We start from the raw sequence: 22,851 nt of genomic DNA, 5'->3' as shown, positions 1-22,851 counted from the left end.
TCTTTTCCAAACAGCAACCTAGCCATGTACATTGATCTCCACACCCTTGTTTCCTTCTTTCAGCTACCTTGTGGGTGAGGAACTGTCCCTGGTTATGGAGTACATGGATGGAGGCACTCTGAGCAATGTCATCAGCCAGACCTTCCTGTCTGAAGATGAGATGGCAGCCATCAGTCGGGAGGTCAGCAATCCCATCTGTGTTTCCAAGGGCTTGGGCAGCATTGTCTGGGAAACAGGGCCTCAGAGCTGGAGTGATTTCCTGTGCCAAGCTTTGTTTCTGTGTTGCTGCTATTCTATGGCCAAGTAAAAGCATCTCAAGTGAAAGGCCTGCCAGTGCCCCTGCACTCCCTGTACTCAGTGCCAGTACTCTTATCTCCTGCTGTTGTATTGTCGCTCTGTCTCTTGTATTTGTATTTGCTGTTCTCCACCTTGCCTCTCTAAGTGTTTGCCTGGAGTCTGTCTTCACTGCATTCCTTGCCTGTGAAAGCAAAGGTGCTGGTGGCAGGATTTGAAATGATCAGCAAAGAAAAAAGACTCATTTCTCACAGTCCTCAGCTGAAAAGGATAGTAGTGCAGCCAAAATGCTCTTTGCTTCTGGAAAGTGACTGGTGTGATACATCCAAGCCTGTGCTGAGGCCAGCAAGAAAATCTTTGTCATGCAGCCTCCCACCCAAAAGTGATCCACTAAAGACCAAAGGGAGGGACTTTTCCTTTCCAAACCCCTCCTTTGTCCTCTGCAAGGGAAAAGCACGTCCACTGCAGCAGGAGTCATCCTGGCTGGTTGGCAGGGGACAGCCTACAACAGCAGGTGCTGTTGCTCTTTCAAAAGCTGACGTGCCTTTCCTCAGAAAGGTCCTGCTCTGCAAGTGTTGGAGCAGCAAGCTCTTCCTCTCAGAGGCCATTACTGTTCTGCCCTTACTCCCCATTCCCCTGGAGAGGGAATCTTTTAGGTTCTTTGTTTTCTTTCTTGTGGGATGAAATCCCATCACTCATTTTTGACCTCCTGTTTCTGTTTTCTGTCTCAGTGCCTGCAAGGACTGCAATTTCTTCATTCAAACCACGTCATCCACCAAGATGTGAAGAGCAGAAACATCCTTCTCAGAACTGACGGTTCTGTCAAGCTGGGTCAGTATATTCTTGGTCAGGTTCAGCGTTCCAGAGATGTGGGTGTGGGGCTGCTTGGAGTGACTGCCAGCTCCCCAAAAATGGTGCTGGTGGCAGAGCAGGGACCCCTGCTGCGATCTGAGGGCACAGTTGCAACGTGCACAGAGGTATAAGGAACCACAAGCAGTCAAGAGTGGCCTTGCTCTGTGTGTGTCCCTTCCAGACAGAGGGAGCTACAATCTAAAGCTTCAGGGGAATAAAGTCCACTGCTGTGAGCAGCGTTAAGAAACCTGGGTTTTTTTGGAGGTGGCCAATTCCATACTCCCTTGGCTAAAGCCCCAAGGAAATCGAGCGTGGACAGTTCTCCAGGAGATTCAACAGCACATTCTTAGTCCGAGAGTGGGGAATTCTTTTGCTTGGTTTCCTAATTGGAGCTGGCTTTCATGGTTTGTTGTTTTCTCCACAGCTGACTTTGGCCTCTTTGCTCAGCTCAGCCCTGAGCAGGGCAGACGGAGCTCCGTGGCCGGCGCTGCTGGGTGGCTGGCGCCTGAAGTGGTGACAGGCCAACCATGTGGCCCCAAAGTGGACATATGGTCTTTGGGAATCGTGGGCATCGAAATGGTGGAACGAGAAGTTCCTTCCTGGAATGCAACTCCTGTCTTGGTAAGGTGCAAATACTCACCGATCCCACTGTCTTTCTCACCTGTCCCATGCTCGGTGTGCCACTGGACAAAATCCCATTGCCATTTGCTGGCACCTCTTCCACCAAGGTCTCCTTCTAAAAATGCCCCTGCAACACATCAGCATCTGCTGTAGCTTTGGTTGTATCAGAAAGGGAAGTGGCAGTTCAGAAACCTAACCAGTTCAGAAACCTGCTATTTTGGCCTCCAGCCATGCCTGGCATTTCTCACTTGTTTTTTGAACAATGTTGGAACTCTGTTTCTGAAGGACAAGAATTTTTCAGTGGAGAGGGTAGACATGTGATAAACATCCTGAGCAATGGAGGTTAGACCTTCCCAGTTTCAATTTTATAGAAAACATGAGAAAAACAGGAAAAAGAAAAGTAAACAAAAAAGGAAAAGAGAAAAAAACTACTACCAAAGCAATGCCCAAGCAGTTCTGCTTGCTTTTCCATTTTTTAAACACAGCTCTTCTCTTCCATTCTGTAGCATCTTTTCCAAATCCTGTGGATCTTCAAAACTTTCAGGCTTTCAAGTCATCTGTACATTGTTCAGTCATGTGTGTGGGTGGCCTGGATAAGTTTAGGATGTGTTTTTCTCTGACTGCAGTTGCCAAACCCTTGGCTGTTTCTGGGTACTTTAACAAGTTGATGAGCTTGCAGGCAGGTGCCTGGGCTGGGATCCAGCGTGGGCAGTTGACACCAGTGCTGTGTTTCTTTACCACAGGAGCAGGGCCATCCCTGGCCTGCACAGTTCTAATGACAGGGAGGACTCCAGCTCCCCACCATGGCCAGTGGCTGAGCTCAGCTGAGAGTCAGGATAAAACCCTCTTTGTCATCTCTGGTGATGAGGGAAAAGGACAGAAAGCCACATAAATTATTTGTACACAAGGGGAGCGCATTGCCATTTCCGGCTTTGAAATTCTCCTTTGGGTTAAAGAGGATAATAGCAAAGTCTCTTTGGTCACCATCTATTTCAGTGCCATGAGCACAGAGTTATCATGACAGTGGTGGGCATTTTTATGGAGACTCCAAGGCCTCTTGCCATTGTTATTTTCATCTCTTTGAGATGGATTCTGCAAGTTGAGGTTTGAATAGTTCAAAATGGGTGTCTTATGTTTCTAAATACCATCTTGCAAAAGCAGAATGAGCTCTCTCCCTCTGACTTGTCAGCGTGTTAGAGCTTGGTTCCACATGAACCACACTGGATAATGATCAGCCGATGTCTTGCCAATCTACACTGTAATTCCTTGGCCTGAGGAGTATGAGAAAGACCTGCTGAGCTCCATGGACACTGTCAGCTGCATGGAAGTGAGCATCCTTGGCCTTGCTGAAGAAACTGGAGCTCAGCTTAGGTTAGATGCTCTTGAGCAGGAGAAAGGCTGGAATCCTCAGGGGTTTCCAGAGGCCTGCGTGCCCAGAGGGACTGAGTTCTGGGGAGCAGCTGGATGTTTCTGCACATCATGGAAAGGGATTGCCAGACAGCTCAAGCCTCACCACAGGCAAACACTCCCCCGCACTTCTCAGGAACATTTGCTTTGGGTTTCAAGTTGCTCCCACTTGTCTGTCTGTGAAGATGCCCCTAAAACCACAAGGCAAGCCTCTCAGAACTGGTGTTACATTTCCAGAAATGAAGAAAGGAAGCCCAAACACAAGAAAGTTGCTAAGGCACTGTATTTTAGAGAGGAACTTAAGCCCCTGTGCAGTTTCTTCTCACTGGGAAACATGCCTGAAACCTGGGCGTGAGGGTGTAAAGGCCACAGAGTCTCTTCTGCTTCTTGTGCAGTGCTGCTGAAACACTCAGTGACCGTGTTTCTCTCCTAGCCCAAAGCAACATTCTCCACATCACCAAGCCAGAGCCTGGTGATGTGGAGAGCCTGCCAAAACCTCCCGTTTGTTTCCTGGCACTTTCTGGGATGGGCCTACCATTCATGCATTGACTTGTGTAGCCAAATGAGTCGAGGGTGACCGTAGGGATGGAACCTCTCCTTCTGATTTGACCATGAAAAGTTTTTCTTTTCCATGTAAGGAAAGCAGAAATTTTCAGGCTGCTGAGAGACAGAGCTGCAAGTGGCTCCTGTGTGTCCCAGCAGGCGTTTTCATCCCAGTACATTTGTGCATGCATCTTGATGTGTCTGTGTTGAAGATGAGATTCCAAATGTTTGTTTCCTTACCTGAGGAATACCTGGTGGATTTCCTTTCTTTCCTTCCAATTCCCATTGTTTTCAAGAACAAAGCAAAAAGCTTGATTGGTTTTGTTTTATGGCAGCTGTGCTTAAGAGACAAGAAGCACTGCAGAGATACTTTTCATATCCTAACCCTTGGATACAGTAGAGTTAGTATAGCAAAGTCCTTCTTCCAAAACACCTCTCAAGCTGATATGAATCCTCAGGGAAGGAAACGTGCTTGTGCTGATGTAGTTCCCACTAACTAGGTCAGGCAATGAAATCAGTTGCCAAGGCAAGATCTGCAGGACAGTGGGAAAGCTGTGGCTGCATCGGAGTTTGGGTTTTTGGTTGGTAAAGGAAAGTCATCTCTGGGTTTCTGCCAGGGCAGAAACTGCCACTGCAGAGTGGAGCTTAATCAATGGGATCTGGGAGAGCAGTGACAGATGGGAAAGAAGCAGGTGGAGCCTGGTGTCTCCTTTTTCCCAGCCTCAACTCCTGATAGCCACAGGAGGAAGACAAAAGCTGCAGCAGCCCAACCTATTTTCATCTTGCCTGCGTGACTTCCTGAGCTGCTGCCTGCAGAGAGACGAGGCGCGGCGCTGGTCTGCCAAGGAGCTCCTGCAGGTAAAATGTGAAGGGGCTGCAGGTGAAACAGGCTCTGAGGGATGGGCTCCTCCTCCACTCAAGCCCAAGGCAGCAGATGAGCCCCCTTCCTCCTCACCTCCATTCTTGCTCCTCTTAAAATGAAAACAGTGAGGAATCCTAGACTGGGCTGAGTGGCAGGGCCCTGTAAAGGTCCTGTGGTGCAAGTGTCCTGCAATGAGCAGGGACATCTTTAACGAGATCAGGTTGCTCAGAGCCCTTTGCCACCGGAGCCAGAATGGTTGGAGGGATGGGGCACCTACAAGCTCTTGGGGCAAGCTGTGCCAGGGTTCCACCATGCTCCAAGAAAACAAGTTCTTCCTTAGACCTACTCTGATTAGATGCCCTTTGTGTTTAAAAATATTTGTCCATATCCTATGGTAACTGACCCTGTTAAAAAAGATGTCCCCCACTTTCTTCAAAGCCACTCTGAAATCTTGGAAAGTGGCAATAAAGTCTCCCTGGGGCCTGTTCTTCACAAAACTGAATAACTCCAGCTCCCTCTGCATTTCCTGAGAGGAGAGGCGCTCTGTCCTCTGACTGTTTCTGTCACCCTCTTTTGTAATTTGGTGGAGTGCTCAGTTTTATCTAATGGCAAAAGAATTGAAGCAGAGCAATGCAGGGTACAGAGACATGAAATGGTGGTGGAGGAACCCAAGGAAGCCAGTCCCAGCCTAGGGGTCAGAGATTTGGCTGTGGGCAGGAGGGGCTGTGGGGGGCTCACTCTGAGGGGCCCTGGTTTGTGCCCCCCAGCCCACCCTTAGAGGTTTCTGCCACGCAAACAGGGACAGCTGGGAGGGACTTGTCCCAGCCCCATCTGCTGCCTGGCACGCTCAAGCAGACGGGAACTGTGCCAGGGTTACTGCCAGGCTGTGTGGCAGAGAGGGAACTGCAGGGCCCAGTGCCACTGGGCTGGCCCTGCTGGGAAGGAAGGTGCCATCCAGCACCAGAGGGGCAGGGCATGGAAAGGTAGACACTGCTTTCTGTCCCTGTGGGAATCAGCACAGTGCCTGTCTTTCAAAGGCAGGGACCCATGTGAGCCAGTGGAGTTTCCTGAAAGGTAGAAAACCCAGGGACAGAAAGCACCATTTCTAGAGCACTGGCAGGGCAAAAATCCCAACAAGATAAAGAAACCTGAATTAATGGATGAGTGGGATTCTGGGCAAGGTTTGCCTGTGATGGCAGGGTCCTGCACATGACTGCTGGGTAGCAGATGGTCCCACTGCTCCTCTTTCTGGGTCTTTTTAGGACCCAGAGCAATCCCAACTGAGCCTGTGAAGCACTGAGCTTGGAAAGTAATGGTTCACTGTTAACTGTTCCTTGTCTTTTTGTTGTTTGGTTTGTTGTTTGGTTTTGGTTTATTTGTTTTGTTTTGGTTTTGGGTTTTTTGTTTGTGTTTTGTTTTCTTTTTTGTTTTTGTTTTTGTATTCGTTTTTTTTTTTTTGGTTTTTGGGGTTTTTTTGTGAACAGCATCCATTTGTGACATCAGCCGAGGCTGCATCCACCCTGGCACCACTCATCATCTCAGTGAAGAGGAGGATGGAGAAGCAAACAGTGCTATAATCATATCAGGACCATTTTCTCCATAGCCATCTTAGAGTAGGATTGTAGAGTAGGACTGTAGAGTAGGATTTAGAGTAGGACTATGTGGAGAAAAGAAAAAAGACTCTGCACAATTTAATGTGAATCAAGGAGAAGCCATTTATTGTGCCTCTAAACATAGTTTATAATTAGTTCCTATCCTATAGCTTTCTGTAGTCATGCATTGTTTGGTTGCATCTTTTTCTTAATCTAATTGGTAGATGCTGTAAGGGTCATTTTATTTGGGTTGCTACCCCTTTGTCTGTCAGCAACTCTTCTGCTTCTTCTTTCTGCTCACAACATCACCTTTTTATCGACAAAGTTGAATGCAGCTTTATTAAAAACCTGACTTAGTCCTAGAAGGTTAGTTAGTTTAGTTAGCTCCAGAAGGTTAGGCTGGTTCATTTAGTGCCTGTCCATTTTTCTGTAAATACCACCCTACAGGATTATAGAGTAGGATTATAAATAAATAAAGTTTCTGAAACTTTAACTCATCTGGAAGAATCCTTTCTTTCTCACCCTGTGAACAAGCTGAGCATTTCCTTCTGAGTTGTCAGCTGGCTCTTAAAGGTGCAATGGCTTCTTCGGGGTTGTGAAAAGTACATATTACAGGACAGGGTCTTCACAGATATTAAAATTTATTTATATATATATATATATATATATATATATATATATATATATAAATTAATATATTATATTTTTTATGTTGTCTTAGTTAGTAGTACTGTATTTTTTTAAGTAGTGTGGTATGTTGCGGTGTGATGTCATGGTTTGCCTCAGATACCCCAGGTTCCTCCCTGATAATTCCCTGCCAGGTGTGTCAATCATCCCTCCTTTCCACACCCTGACCCCTGCTGAGCGCTGTCTGTCAATCCTGGCATTCCAGAAGGGCGGCGAGTGATTGGCAGAATTCAAAAGATGCCCTCCCCACCTGGAAGGACATTGAGCCATCCAGGTGTCCTCTGTCCCTTGAGACTTCCCTGCCCGTACCTGGTTGGTGCTCCCCGTGTTCCTTCCCTGCCCCTCTGCCCCGGGTAAAAGGGCGAGCAAACCATGCGGTTGGGAGTTCTCCTGGAGCCCTTGCTGGATCCAGAGGCCTGTGGGCCAGGAATAAAGCTCTGGATAGAAACCCTCCATCAGAACCGACTCCTTTCCTTCACCTCGCCTTAAAGCTTCTCCACCAAAGGTAAACCTGAGCTCCTGCATGCCTGGACTTGCCTCCAAGTGCCCAGCTGCAGCACCCAGCTAGCCAAAAATGTCTCTGGGGTAAAATTCCACAGTTGCCACTATTTGGTCAGGCAGCAAAGGACAGACAAGCTCATGTACGTCCCATCCAGCTATATTGGTAATTATTTCAGTGGTAAATATAGTTTTAGGTTATAACATTATGTAAAACAGGAGCTATGTGATGTAAGATACTTTTTTAACTAGCTCAAGAAAGGGATGGGGTAATCAAGAAATTCTTTGCCCAGAGATGACAGCAACAGGACACCAAGAGCCCCAAGGGAAGAATTCTTGCGTCCTTATTGGAAAAGACCAACTTTCTTCCACCTCCTTCCCGACTTTGAGGAGCCAACAGGATTAACGGGGAGAACTTGACAATAAGCAGAGAACACCCTTTGTTTGAAAAGAATTTATGCATCATGTGTGAGATATATGAATATGCAACAGGCTATTGCTTTTAAGGGCTAATCCTTTGTTAGCGTGTGTGCTTTCGGGGCATAATTGCCCAGGAGGCACCAGGACTGTCCGTATGTCTTTGTTTTTATTGTCCTTTACTGTTCTAACTCTGATTGTCCAAATTCTTATTATTCTAACTTCTATTACTATCTTAATAACCATTTTATTGCTACTAAACTGTTCAAATTTGAAAAGAAGGGATTGTTGTTTTTCACAATGTGCTTTGAAAGCTGGGAAGACTCTTCATTCATCATCTCCAGAGCACACTGCCTTTGGCCAGCACACTGGCCCGTTTTGGTACATCTGTGACACTTCTAGTTGAGGCAGAAAGGGTAATGGCATTTGAAGATAAAACCAAACGAAGAATGGAGCAGCCCAAACATCTTACGCAGATGCAGGCCTTCAGCTGTGACTGGAGAGCATTGGGGTTCCTGTCACTTGGATTTGTATCCCTAGGTGCAATGTCTTTGGCTGGAGGAGAGCCTTGCTCAAGTGAGAAAGCAGAAAGATCAGAGAGGGTGCTCGGGAAGGTCTCCTGTGGTGCAGAGCTGTCAGCGCCTGTGAGGTGAGAGCGGGCCTGGCCTTGGCCAGGATGGAGCCCCAGCAGAGCCCCGGCAGAGGCCGGAGCAGCCAGAGCCCCGGCAGAGGCAGGCTGGAAGGAGGCCCTTGGAGCTGCAAGAGGCAGCAGCCGGGCCCTGGGTGCCTCTTGCTGGGAGCGGGCGAATCCTCCGCTCTCAGAGCCCAGGTGGCAGCTGGCTGCTGCCGAGGGGAAGCACAGCCGTGCTGGGCACAGCTCGGCCTGGAGGCATTGGTCGTCTGGAGTGTGCCCAGGAGCAGAGAAAGGCCAAGGGTAGCCGCGGGCCGCTGGGCTGGCTGAGGATTCCTCCTCTTCTGCCGGCTGCCCTGCAACTCCTGGCAAAGGCAAGCAGTGTGTGCAGCACTCTGGGCACCGGGGCAGGGAGCCGGGCTGCTCGGCAGGCTGGAGCACAGGGCAGCTCCTTCAGGCCCCGCACTTTTGCCAGGGGAAGCGAGGCCAGCGTGAGGCAGGGACAGCTTGGCAGGGCACATCTGCAGCAGCCAGCGCCTCATGCGCTCTGGGAGGAAGCACCTGCAATCCTGCAGTTCTGCACTGAGCCAGAGCAAAGGTGTGAGATGCAGAGTGTTTGGCAGAAATATTCAGGCCCACCAGGCCAGCCTGCTTTGTGCTCTCTGGTGCACAGCAAGCGCTGTGCAATGCAGCTCTGAGCTGCTGGGAGAGAGGCAGTCGGGGATGTGCCTGAGGTGAGCCAAGGGGTTAGCTGAAAATGTAATTAGGATAATTGAAAACTGCAGATGGGTCGAGGGGCTAGATGGGAATATGATTGGGATAGTAGAAGATTGCATATTTTAGTTAAGATTTTCAAATGAGGTAAGAAGCTAAGTTAGTAATACAGCTAGCAGCAATCATGTCCCTTAGTTAAAGAGTACCAAATATATTAGGAACATAAAGCTAGGAGTGACAGGGATAGAGGAAGCAATTGTGAAGAAGCAGAGACCATAGAAATACCTTGCCTTAAGAATAATTGAACAGTTAGGAGAGGCTTGGACCATGAGCAGCAGGTCCAAAGGTCTCGCCAGCTGGCCATGGGAGAAGAGTTCACCATGAGGAAGACGGCTTTCTTCCTCCCATACAACCACTCCCTCATTTCAAAATCCCACCAACCCAGTTAAGGGAGTACAATTGCACAGCTGTGATAGATATTCAGCTGATAAAAATGCGAAGCAGGCAGGTAAGAATTATGTATTATGGGTCCTTAGAAACCTAATGTAAAACTTTTTCTGTAGAAATAGAGAACAGGAGTCTGCAGCTCCTTGCACGTGTCTTTGGAAACTAGTTCACATGTGTCCAGGGCTGCAATAAATACCCTTCTTTTGTACTATAATTAGTTCAAGAGTCATCTGTCTGTGCTTCCAGGGTTATGGTGGAGTAGTGAACTGATTTGGAAGGGAGCAGAAGAGTTTCAGCAGGCACTTTTTGGAAGAGATGGAAGGCTCTTGTGACTGAAGGGAAAGCCATTTGGAATGGAGTAATGATCCCAAAGTCCATACAATTGTATCTTTGTGTCTGAATTTAAATCAGAATGCTTATAGATAGCTTCATGCAATTTGTCTACAAATTTATCAAAGTCTTCATTCTTCTTTGGTGAATTTGTGTAAAAGACATAGTTTGTGGAGAGCCTGGTTCAAGCATGGCTTAAAGAAAGAGGCCATGAGGGTATACAGCTGATGGGAAAGTAGAGGGTAGCTGTAAAGCAGCATTTCCCAGGCTTGATTCTGTAAATAATTAGGTTCTCAGGTAATTTTATAAACAATAAGTTTCTCAGCCAGTCTTCTCATAACAGGCAAACATTCTGTCCTTGGCTGCTACTGGGAAAAGACAGCTGCTACTGGGAACAGATAGCTGCTCTGGGAACAGATATGAAGGTTTTGAGAACTTTTCATATCACGGTGAGAACACTGAGCCTGTTTTCAATAAACAAGCCACAGGTATTGTAAACAAAAGGAGGGGTTGGAGTTTCCTCTGTAGCCTATCGTGAGCTCGAATTTTGCAATATGCATGAAGTCAATTAACACTGTTATAAAAGGTGTTAACACTGTTATAAAAGGTGTATAAATCAGAGTTGATGCTGATCAACAAAGATGGGTCGTCTCCCTTCGCTTTCAACAATAGTGTGTAACCCATCTGGAAGTGCAAGAATAGCATTATATGCCAGTTGTTGGCTCATCTGCAAGACTTGATCAATGCTCTTAGCCTGGGCAGTGGCAGTAGCCCAGGGCCCTTTGCCAGGTAACTGTTGTGCTGTTAAACCATACAGAGGATCACCCTGCACTCTAGGTCTTTCTGCTTCTTGAGCACACTTTTCCTCCCAGCTTTCATGACACATCACCTGCTGATAGGGTGGCATTATAAGTCATATCATGGTATGCACATCAGCTGGAATTAATGTGTTAGATGGAAAAATATACTGCAGAAGTGACTGTGCAAGTTGGGATTTTCAACCAAATTGTGAAAATGCACCTCTCAATTTTTCTAAAATCTTCCAATTGAAAGGTTCTCAAACTCTTCTTGCAGCATTAGTTACTACAGGAAAAGCTTCTACATAATTTGAGAGAAAAGTCCCTTCCACAATAGCTTCTGCAATAACTTTTTTCTACTTTCGTTTCTGAGCTGCTTCCATTTCAGGGTCACATTCCAACTCTAATTCCATATTCTTTACAGCATGAGAGGGATGATTTTGTTTAACTGGCTCGAATGCTGGCTCAGATACAGAATGGAGGAGGTTTTGCAAGAGAGTGGTCATATTCAGCCAATGCCCAATCCAGCCTGCTTGTAATAATGGACAATGAACACGTTCACAAAGAATGAATTATGGACATATTCAGAAATGGGCTCAGTATATCCTTGAAAAAGATACATGAAGAAGAGTCATCAGGACTCAGCAAGTTTGTCAGCAAGTTTAGGAAAGTGAGCCATCGTTGGGCCAGACAACCCCAGCCAGATGTGTAAAAAATTAGATGATCCAATCAGCATTGTATTTTAGACGTGTGAACAGCTAGGATTAACCAATCATGTATTAGCTAGAGACACGTGGACAGTAAAGATTTATTATAAATAGAGTCTTTTTAGGAATAATAAATTTAGCTTCACTGGATCATATTGGTTATGTTATGATGTCCCTGAACCTCCGCACCACGCACTTAAGGGTGGGTTGGTGTTGCCCAGGAAATGTACACATCTGGGAAGTGCCCTTGGCAGAGAGGGGCTTGATTGCCAAGGGAACTGCTTCCCCAGGAGTTCCCAGTGAGACAGGTGCAAGTGTCTCCATTTGACTCCCTGTGTTTCCTTCAGTCCTTGAGACCCCTTGCACTTTGCAGAGGGGCATGCAAAGGGAGAAGGCTGTGAAGAAATACCAATTATGTTCTCTTGATGCAGAGTGTAATTTTACACACTCTCTGCTATGGTGCAGATGCTCTTCATTTCTACTGTGTTGATTATTCTTATCAATACATATTTTAATTTACTCCGGCATACTTCCTATAGAAAAGCTTTCCTTGTGTATTTGATTTATGTCTGCAAATGTTGATACGTAACTTTAGGTACCTGAATTTAGCCCATTTCTCCTCTCGCTTTAATTTCAGAAAATGTCAGAATTACAGATGTACGCACTAAAGTATCCAAGATTTCTGTGCAACAGAAAGATGAGTAAGCAGTAGTACAGCCCAATCTACATTACCTTTAGCAGTTACCAAAGCCCGTAGGTATTTAGAAAAGTGTGCCTTCTTTCGGCAATATTACAAATAGATTGTTATATAAAAATTATAATATTAGAATACTGGCTTTACAGAAATATTAAAATGGATTCTATATGTGTGATGTTAAAGTTGTGATCTTTATAACTTTGTTATAAAGATATAGTTTTTCTTTCTGTTGTTAATTAAGCTTAGAGAGCTCCCAAGGCCTTGAACATACTTGAGACTGATTTTGTAATAAACTATCTTTTAAAACTCTGTTTGGAAAGCAGAAGGTAGGAACATCAGTCATCTGTTGTGTTTGACTTCATTGTTATTTGAGATTGTAGTAAATACTGAGCATGAGCTGGGATGCAGATTGTAATTGCTCATCTTTCCAAAGATAGATATGGATACTATTAACATGTGCCCTGTTTATTGTTCCTAACTGACTAATTTACTGCAGTAGTTTTATAGAGCATTTTTATTGTTGCAATGTCTAAATGTAGTGGGACAATATATATTTGACTTGGGGTAGTTTTGCTTTTGTTTTTCAAATAATAAAACCACTCTCTTCAGCGTGGTGAAGAAGAAATCTGCTTCTGTCCTTGTGTACAGCTATGGGTTTGTTTACATAGCTTCTCCTTCCCTTTTCTGCCTAGGCTTTCTCACCTGCAGTTTTCAGTAGAAAAGCAACAAACCTTTGAAAGGCTAAACCTCAACATAACTGTGACCCTCAATCAATACATGCTTCTTCCAATTTCTTAAGATCTCTTTGTCCTGGGCACTCAGTATGGGCTTTTTCCTCAAAGTTCTTTAGCTGTCTTGAATGCTTACAGCATAAAAGGTAAGCCCTGATCTATTTTCAACTCCCTGCTCAGATGCAGACTGCTGGAAGGGAGCTAGGACTGGTACTGGAGACCTGACAGCTTGTCCAGGAAGCAAAATTTTTGAAATAATGGTAATGTGGAGAAGCATGCAAGTCCGGGTGGTGAACTCAAATATGCAAGTACTTGCAGTTTCCTGAAAGAACTTTACAGTTCAAGGGTATGGTCTCTTCTTATTTCTGTCCCTTAATGCTCGATCCTTGCCACATTTCTTCAACTTCTTTTGCATTGTCATCTTCTGTGTTTTCTTCCTCTCTTCTTCTCTCTGTGACTTTCTATGCAGGACAGATAACCTGTCATACAGTGTCAGCTTGCTCAGTGACCTGAGTAGTGATATGATGGTGTAGAAATTGTAGGCGCACAGTAGGCAAACGTGTCATGCTTCTGTGTGCCCTCTGCCGGCAGACCTGCTTCCCAAACCTTCAGTCAGACTTGGAAAAAAGGCTTGTCACCACTGCTTTGTTGTGGTTTATGCATTGATGAAGAAACACTTCCATCTCAGCCCGCTCAAGCCACTGCAGAGCAGGAGTTGTTGCTTTGGTAGCAGATGTGCTGGCAGGGTCCTTACAGCTCCACAAGATGTGCCTCTCCTAGAACAGATTTTTGCATTTTTGCACAATAAAAACTATGCTTTAAATTGCACCAGTGTAAGTCATGCACTCCTGTAGATGTGTTTTCAGACATAGATATTTACATATATATGCCTAGTGAATGGCCTCCTGGGGAGCAGGAACAAATGAGGAAGGAAACTGGGCTGATAAAACATGCTTCTGCTTCAAGAAAAACCCCCCAGTCTTCCCTTTCCAGAGAAGGCTATAAACTTTTTCTTGATTGGCCTAAAGGGGAGAAACAAGTCCCTCCATGTCCTGATCTTTTACTAGTCTCAAATTATTTAGAAAAGTTTTAATTTCTTTTTATTTGGTGGGGGGGTGGTGGTGTTGGGGTCTGCACTTCAGACCTGTTCTCCCAGCAGCCAGGGACCTACAGCTGCTGTGGGTGGGGCAGGTGCTCAGGTAATTACCAACAGGTGCTTGGTAATAGCTAACAGCAGTTGAGGTGAGAAGTTGGCTTGTGCCTGGCTGAGGGCTTGAGGACTGTGGTGAGAGAAGGGATAGGGAGTGGAGTGGAAAATATCAGTTACGCAGGCAAATCTGAGGTGTAGGTGGGATTTAACTGGATTAGGTACTGCATTTCATGGACTTGATCACATGAAGAACTGAACATTTAACTATGAGTTAGGACTATTTAGTTGTTATTCTAAATGCTGCATTTACTGATATGTAATGTAGTTTCTTTGTATTTTGCTCAGAAGCTGTCTCAAAAACATTGAAGTCCAACTAAAGTCTTCAAAAACACAAGTTAATAGCTTACTTTTTGTTAAAAAGAGAAGCTGAAAGGGTCAATGGCTCTTGCATTCAGTAATTCACACATTTTAAAAGAAGTGGCTCTCTCTTTTTCCTGTGGCTAGCTTGTCTCTTCAGGCTAGAAAACATTTCTGGGAGTATTTCCTTGCTGCTCCTATATCTCTATGCCCTTGTAATCTGATGCTAATACTATATTTTTCTAAAATTAGAAAATTTAAAATTTCTGTAGGCCCTTTCATTTTGTAATTTGCATCTGTCACTCGGGGGGGGGAAAAGTCTGATAAGTTTTTTTCTTGTAGGCCTCTCAAATTGCAGCCCATTGCATTTAGCTGCAAAATCCTAAGTCATGCTAACAGGATGCCTGAAATGGACACTGGTAGAGAGTAAAAAAAATTGCCTGATACAGATGCTATCAACTATTTTTAGTTCCTGATAGTGCAGTATTTCCCTTACCCAAGGACTGTTCATATTTCTTTCTCTTTTTCTTGCAGCTCTCAGTTCTGTGATGACTGAGAAACAAAAATACAAAGTAAGCGTATGCAGAGTAGATGGACTTTATGAGCGTTAGAGGGCAATTTGACCATACACTGATCTGTATGATTGCCTTCTTCTGTGAGATTGTAGTGGTGTTGTAATATATGTTGGGAAATAATTCATGTTCTAAAAGCATGTATTTCATAAAGATTGCAAAATCCAACCAAGTCTCTTACCACAGGCAGCCTGAGAGGCAGGAGTCTATTCAAATTCTGAAATTCCTGAAGGTGGTCAGATAACAACCAGCACTTTAGCCCAAGAATAGACACACCCAGCACAATGATCACCATAGTCCTGAGTCATTCGAAAAACACCTATCATTGCCCTGTTGATAACATCGATCAAGATAGCCAAAGTCGCCAGAAAGAAACCTGTGAATACGTGACTTCCCTGAATCCGATCAGCGCTGGCTTATCAACAAGGAAATGGCGATTGTCCAGCTCTGCACACTGAAAGAACCAACTATGAATATGCAGAGTTACAAAAGAAACTGGGACTTCTTCGCTCAGGCATAGTAAACTATATAAAGCATCCCTACAAGAAGCAGCTCTCGTGAATGGTGGAGGCTCCGATGCAATAGAGGTGGGATCCAGGTTCAGCCAGCACCGAACCTGGGCTCGACACTGTCTCTTTGGCTGTGGTGGTTTTGAAGGCCATATTTTTGTCACGGAAAAAGATAAAGAAATCTTTTCGCATTTTTTATAATTTGGCTTTCGACTGATCATTCATAACAGTTCCATATAGATGATTCCACATTTGGTGTCTTGCTGCGTAAATCAAGAGCACAATCAGTTCATGATAAGCACCAGTACAAGCTGGACTTCCCAGAGTAGCCAACTGAAAGAATCTGAAAAGAAGAAATGCAGGAAATGACTTGGTAAACCTAGCCTGAAAGATGGGTGACTTTTTTTTTCAGTAATCTATAATCCATTCCCTTGGCTTTTGGGTTTCTTAACAAGGCCATCTGCATCCCAGATTCCCGATGAAGTGAGAAGCCTGAGCTTGTGCAAGTGCCTGAAAGATGCCCTGTTCCTCTGCAGGGACACTCAGCCTGGAAGAGGAGCTGAAGCCCTCTCTGGGGCAGCCTCCTCCAAGCTGGAATCTGTGCCGTGCTGGGAGAGGAGGAGGAGGGGGAGAAGGCTGGCGCTGTGTGGCAGGAGCAGGAGGTTTGGCCGCAGGACATTCCATCTGCGCCGCTGCCCCGCAATGGGCGGCCGTGCCCGGGGCTCTGGGCCTGGCCCCGCGTGCGCTGAGCTGCCTGGGCTGGGCTCAGGTTCCCGCTGGGACTGGGCAGAGCCTGGGCTCAAACTGGGGGTAGCAGCAGTGCCAAACACCTCTGGGCATCTGCATTTCTTGCTGCTGGGAAGGAGCAATGAAGTGAGTCGAGAAGTTCTGGTTTCTGTTTCTCCTGGTGGATTTTGCAATTTAATTCCACACTGCGGAGGCAATTTCTGTGATGGCCTCTGTCAGTTTATTCTATTTCAACAGTGCCAGCAACAGGGCTCTGTTGGAGCACTGCAAATGTGGCCTGTGTGGCTTTAATTCCCCTCACTTTAGTGCTCAGGGGCTGGTGGACATTCCAGTATCTGCTGATCTTTATGCCTGTGACAAAAATACTGACTTGACTGTCATGAAAGCACCATGGGTAGCACCAACTGAAAGAGGCACTTGCATTTTTATGGATAAAATTCAGGTGGCAAGCAGAAGAGGGCCAAGAGCAGTCATGATCTGCAATTCCCAAGGCAAAGGCGCCAGCAGCCTCCTGCTGTCACCTCAGGGTGAGTCAAACAGAGCTGAAAACAGCGCTGGAACCTGATCCTTTCTTCCTCTGAGGGCTGGCTCAGGGTAGCACAGGCAGGCCCTGAGCAGTCAGGGCTGTGTGTGGGTGCTGGTTGCTCTGCTCCAGAATTGAGCTGGAAAAAGCCCTTGGGAGCTGAGGCAGGAGCAGGCGGGGAGGGGCCGGCGCTGCTGCTGCTCCTGGCTGGGAGCCCCGGCTGGGCCGGGCCGGCGCCTCCTGCGCTGCGGCTGCTGCTGCTGCCAGAGCCGGGCGGGACTCGGGGACAGGGAACAAACACGGGGGGACAGCAAAGGCCTGGCGGCTGCAGGGAGGGTGGCGCTGGGGCCAGCACCAGCACAGAGCTTCAGCCTGCAGTTAACCTTGAGGGAAACGCTGGGGAAAGGCTCCATTTCAGCCTTTCTGCACTCACAGCTGTGAAGGGACTGAAATGAAAGGAGAACAAGCAGGACTTGACCCCTTCTCCTTTTGGAGGAGCCCTGCACCTGGGGCTGTGAGGGGCCATCAGTCATGAGGCACCATTAAGGGCCTTGAGAGGCCATGAGGGGCCATGGGGAACTCTGAGAGGCCATACGGGTCTGTGAGGGGCTGTGGGAGCCCAGGCACCTCATGCAACCAAGGGTCCATCGTGTCCCAGCAGGGCCTTGTGCAACCAAAGGGACCATGGTGACACTATGGAGCCTATTGGTATCACAGGTCCATTGTTACACAGCAGCCACAGCAGGACTGCAGAACCAAGGAGATCGTTGGGACACTGCAAACTGTGCAAACCTGTGAGCCTACCAGGGAAAAGGCAGTAGCAATGCCCTGGAAAGACACACCACAGGCTCCGGGCACTCCTCACAGCTCAGGGTGAGAAAAAAGGCTTCCCCATTGTGCTCTGCAGCACTATGTTCATTTGTCCCAGTTCTGTCCTCTCCATTGACCTTCTCTACCCCTTTTGCACTTACATGTTCATGTTCTGGTGAGTTCTCCCTTCCCATTGGTGTGTAACCCTGTCCATCTACCCTGGATTTCCCTACTTGTCCCTTCTCACTGTACCACCCCTGAGCACTCAGACCATTGGATACCTGGTGCCCTCCATTGCACCCTCTTTCCCTCCATTTATGCCCTGGACAATCCTTTGTCTTTGGCCTCTGGAAACTTTCAGCGTTTCTCTTTCTCTCTCTCTCTGTATGTGTGTGTGTGTGTGTGTATCTGTGTGTCTGTGTGTGTGTCTGTGTGCTGTTGCCTTCTGGATCAAGGCAGGCGACCTGGTTCTGAGGATCAGCACGGCGACCCACTCTCCAGGGTCGCTCGGGCCAATGACACACGCAGACACCAATATGGTGGACGGTCTAAAGGCGTTTATTGCTTCTTCTCGTGGGGTTTTATAGTCTAAGGGGTTCTCTACGTCAAAAGGGGGTTTGTCCTTCTTATCTATGGTTAGTAAGGAATGGAAAAGTACTGGGTAAGGAATGGAAAGTTACTAGCACTACTGTTAGTGGGGCCACACCCCTAGGGTAATCTCTTATCTTAGAGGAACAGGGGGTCCTGCCTTTCCGTGACATCGCGAGATCTTCCGGAGCGCCTTTCCCTATTGTGGTGGTTTGACCAGAAAGAAGTGGGAATTCTGGGATGTTCTGGTCAAACCAATGGGTGCTTGGATTTTGATATTGGCACCTGGGGTAGCCAGTGGGTTTTAGGACACACCTCCGAGAACACCCAGGGGTTAAAAGCAGAGCTTCGGCCCTGGGAGGCTCTCTTGGGACTTCGAGGGACTGAGGTCGGAGCTCTCCCCCGTTCAGCCACTGCCGCTGGGCGGGGAAGGGGCAGCCATGCGGTAGGCCTGGGCCTGGACAGACATGGGAGTGAGGAGGCCTTGGATGATGGAAGGGTGGAGGAAGAGCCCCAAGAGACATCGGACAGCCTTCCCCCCCCGGAGACAGATAGAGAGAGAGAGAGAGTGCAGCCTGTGTCGTTACCTTGAAATTCAGTAAATATGTGCTGGCAGCAGGCAGCCCAGCTGAGGAGATTGGGGGGGGTGCAGCCAGGAGTCCAGCCGCCTGGAGGAGTTTTTAACCCCTTTTGGACAATGAAAACCCTACAGAACATTAACCCTTCCTAGACGTGTGATAAGAGTGGAGGAGGACGAAGGAAATGAACCAGTGATGGGGGTCTGGACCAGAGAGAGAGAGAGTGAGAGATGTTGAAAGAAGGGAGAAGATGGAGTGGCATTTTATGCTGGACTCTTTTGTGTAGCCATGGACAGAGCTATGTTTCCGTGAGATACAGAGACTGAGTCCAGGGGGAGAAATGTCCCAGTGCCAGAGAAGATTCAGTGTGGGTACCCCTCGGCCCCAGGGGGTATATAAAATATGGGGGGATGGATGTCCCAAAGGTGAGAAGGTGAGATACTGTGTTTTTCTGGAACTGGACAAAGCATCCTTAAAAAAAGATAACCCTGGAAGCAGCCCTGATCCCTGTTTGGTGGTGAGAGCACCGGAACAAGGACGGAAGAGGCCACCACGACACACAGAAGGACTCCCTCTCCTCTTGAGGAGCTGAAAGTCTGAGCAATCTGAAGGGTGGTGTTGGACCTAGAATTGGTGATTTGGAGGATGTATTGTATTGGGAATTTAGGGGGGAGGAGGAGGAGAGTGTTTTTGTGAGGTTTTCATTTTCCTTGTTTTTTTTTTTTCCTTTTTTCTTTTGTGTGTAGTTTAGTAATTGTTTGTGTGTAGCTTAGTTAATAAAATTTTCTTTATGTTTAAGTTTGGAGCCGGCTTTGCTTATTCCTGGTCACATCTCACAGCAGACACCGGGGAGAAGGTGTACTCATGGGGGCTCTGGCTTTGCCAGGCTTAAACCATAACACCTATCTACCACATCTCCCCCCCCTTTTTCACAAATGAATGAGGTAGTCCTATACATAGGTACTAAAATGAGGTATAAGGTTGTAACTTGACAAGGGAAAGGAGTTTTGGAAAACCTGAGTAAGCTTTTGCCAGACAAGTTCAGAAAATCTTGTGACTGGCAGTGTTCCCTGGTTGAATTCACAGCAACTGTCACCGGCCTAAGAACAGGATGTTGGTCCGTTCCAGGCGGCTCTGAACGAACGAGACCAGCTTGTTCAGCAGGCATGGTCCGAAGGTAACTGTTAGAAACAGCATCGCCAATGGACCTATCAGGGCAGAAATCAGAGTGGTTAGCCAAGGTGATTGATTGAACCAGGACTCATACCAGCCCTGTTGGGCTTCCCTGTCTTTCTGTCTCTGAGCCAGTCTGTTTCGGAGTTCTGCCATGGAGTTTCTCACGACTCCCATGTGGTCTGCATAGGAGCAGCACTCCTCCTTCAAGGCGGCACACAGGCCCCCTTGCTGCATGAACAGGAGGTCCAGTCCTCGCCTGTTCTGCAGGACCACTTCTGAGAGTGAGGAGACCGACTTCTCTAGAAAGGAGATGGATTTCTCGATCCTTTGCAGGTCCTCATCAATGGTCTGTTGCAGCTGGGACAGTCCTTGGTGCTGGGTCTCACCCGTGCGGGTGTCTCGGGTGCTGCCTGATGGCTTGGTGGTCTGTCACTTTCGTCTGGAACCAGGATGTACGCGTCACGAGGACGTCCCACGAGCAGGTCCTGTAAACAAAGACTCGCAATTCTCGTCAGTCTCATTCTGCTCGCTATGAAGGTCTGGTTTAATCGACTTAAGTGGACACCACCTGATTTTGCCATCCTTTTTGACAGCTGCGTACCCTCGCCCCGTGAGCATCAGCCTCCAACCCTGTTCCCACTCGCCTAGCTCGTTTCTAATTACAACCTGCGGGCCCTCTTCTAGCGTTCGAGTGGCCCAGTGTTTTTGGATGGGACTGTTTGTTTCATCTCCCCTAGGGAATTGATTCAGTGCCAGCAAAGCGGTTGCCAGCATATGTGCCTGATCTCCTGGGGGAATGGCATTGGCAAAGCCCTCTGCTTTTGCCAACACTTCTAGCTTGGTTTTCAGGGTCTGGTTTGCTCTCTCAACTATGGCCTGCCCGGTACTGTTATATGGGATGCCTTGCACTAACGTGATGCCCCATTTCGAGGCGAATTTCTGTACTTGTTTGGAGGTGAAATTGGAGCCATTGTGCGTTTTGATCTGCTTGGGGATACCAAGCCAAGCCATGGCTGTCAGCCAGTGCTGAATTGTGGCTTTGGAGTTAGTTTTGGGGTGCTGTGTGGCTATGATCGTTCCGCTATAAGTGTCCACTGTCAATGCAAGCCATGCTCGGGGCTTCAGCAGTTCGCACCAGGTGAAGTCCGACTGCCAGATTTCTGAGGGCTTGAGACCTCTTGGGTTGACCCCGTAGGTCCAAAGGGGTGACTTCTGGCAATGAGGGCAGGTGGCTACCACATGTTTTGTGTCCGCCGTCAAGATTCCGCATCTCTTCGCCAGTGCTTTGACTCCGATGTGGAGCGACTCATGCAGTTGACGAGCTCTTTGCAAGGTCCAAACACCTTTTGCTGTGGCGTCCACTTTGTCGTTGCCGATCTGGAAGTAACCTTTGAGTGGGTCATGGCTGTTGATGTGGATGACTGACACGGTGCCCTGTCGCAAGGAGAGTGCTTCTTCCAGCATTAGGGCTGCTGCTGATGTTGACACTCCTGGTCCTGCCATGGCTAGGCAGAGCCTTGCCACAAATATAGAGTCCGTTACGATGTTGAGGTGTTCGTCATGGAAGAGTCCGCACGCCAAAACCACTGCTGCTGCCTCCAGTTGTTGCACTGACAGTGTGGGGTCACACGCTTTGACGCAGTGCCATTGCTCTCCTGCCTGCCACACTGCTGCTGCGGTTGAAGTGGTGGAGGAAGCGTCTGTGAAGACCGTTGGTCCTGGCTGCGGTCTGTCCTTGACCTTCGGTGGCATGTCCATGTCGACTACGGTCAGCAGCTGAGTCCAGGGTGGCTTGGAGGAGTAGGAGATTTCTCCCCAAGAGTAGGGAGAGAGCAAGGGCCAGGTACTCTGATATTGTGGCTGACTCTGCGGTCGGCTGCTTGCGAAACGGAAGGTGGATGCTTGTTGGCTCTGTCCCTAGGTGTTTCAAGGCGAGTCTCCTGCCTTTCATGATGAGGCTGGCGATGCATTCGATTCCGGGGAGAATGCATGAGCAGGTCTTCCGAGGACCACCCATTGGATCGGTCGGGCCTTTTCAGCAAGTCCTTGGGCCAGTGCTCCCACTCCCCCCTTCGGTGTAAAGTGGAAGTACAGGTCCAGTGGCATGGCTGGGTTCCACGTGGCAAGCGTGCCAGTGGACATCTGGTTTTCGATGAAGTCGAGGGAGCTCGTTGCTTGCGGCGTCAGCTCCTTGGGTTCCCAGGGATTCTTTCCTTTCAGGAGGTCGTACAGAGGGTCCATGACCTCAGGAGGAATCAGGACAATGTTGCGAAGCCACTGCAGCGATCCCACCAGGCGTTGCATGTTGTGGAGCGTCTCGACGTCTCAGTTGATCTTCATCTCAGGGGGTGTCACGTAGGAGCTTGTAATTCCTACTCCCAGGAAGGTCATGCAGGGTCCTCTCTTGATCTTTGCGCTCGCAATCTCGAAGCCGTTGGCCTGAAGGGTCTCCGTGATTGTGGACACCAGGTGATCTACTTGGCTTGTCGATGGTGCTGCGACCAGGATGTCGTCCATGTACTGGATGATGGTTGTGGTGGGATAGGAGTGTCGGACTGGCATCAGTGCTTTGTCCACAGTGATTTGGCATATGGTTGGGCTGTCGACAAGGCCTTGTGGAAGTACTCTCCATTGGAAGCGAAGGTTGGGCCGCTCGCCGTTCGGAAACGCCACGGAAAAGGCGAATCGTTCTCTGTCCTCAGGGTGCAGGGGTATCGAAAAGAAACAGTCCTTGATGTCCAGTACTGCGCACGGCTGCCCTGCGGGGATGGCTGAGTTTGCGGGTAGCAGTGTCTGGACTGGACCCATGGGTTGGATTGTCTTGTTCACTTCTCTCAGGTCGTGGATGAGGCGATAGCCTTCTCCGGACCTTTGGGGGTCACAAATACAGGGGTGTTCCATGGGCTGGTGGAGGGTTCTATGTGACCCTTTTGCAGTTCGTGGTCGACCAGTTCCAGCAAGGCTGCCATTCGAGGCTCTGTCAGGGGCCACTGCTCAACCCATACAGGGTCTGA

The 22,851-nt window shown here is 47.9% G+C and overlaps 2 protein-coding genes across 2 annotated transcripts in view; both read left to right on the top strand.

The window, feature by feature from the left end:
• Positions 1-6,156, top strand: part of LOC131570425 (serine/threonine-protein kinase PAK 3-like) — a 38,479-nt gene extending 32,323 nt beyond the window's left edge. Inside the window, 5 exon segments of the mRNA XM_058822786.1 lie at positions 64-181; positions 1,026-1,125; positions 1,571-1,767; positions 4,438-4,575; positions 6,064-6,156. Coding sequence (XP_058678769.1) covers positions 64-181; positions 1,026-1,125; positions 1,571-1,767; positions 4,438-4,575; positions 6,064-6,156 — 646 coding nt within the window.
• Positions 1-22,851, top strand: part of LOC131570330 (zinc finger protein 271-like) — a 294,337-nt gene that overhangs the window by 151,716 nt on the left and 119,770 nt on the right. The gene's annotated exons all lie outside the window — the stretch shown is intronic.

Source organism: Ammospiza caudacuta, chromosome 34 (genome assembly GCF_027887145.1).
Source record: "Ammospiza caudacuta isolate bAmmCau1 chromosome 34, bAmmCau1.pri, whole genome shotgun sequence".
NCBI classification, from domain to species: Eukaryota; Metazoa; Chordata; class Aves; order Passeriformes; family Passerellidae; genus Ammospiza; species Ammospiza caudacuta.
Note: the sequence above shows the minus strand (reverse complement) of the source record. Positions and strands in the feature narration are given on the sequence as shown.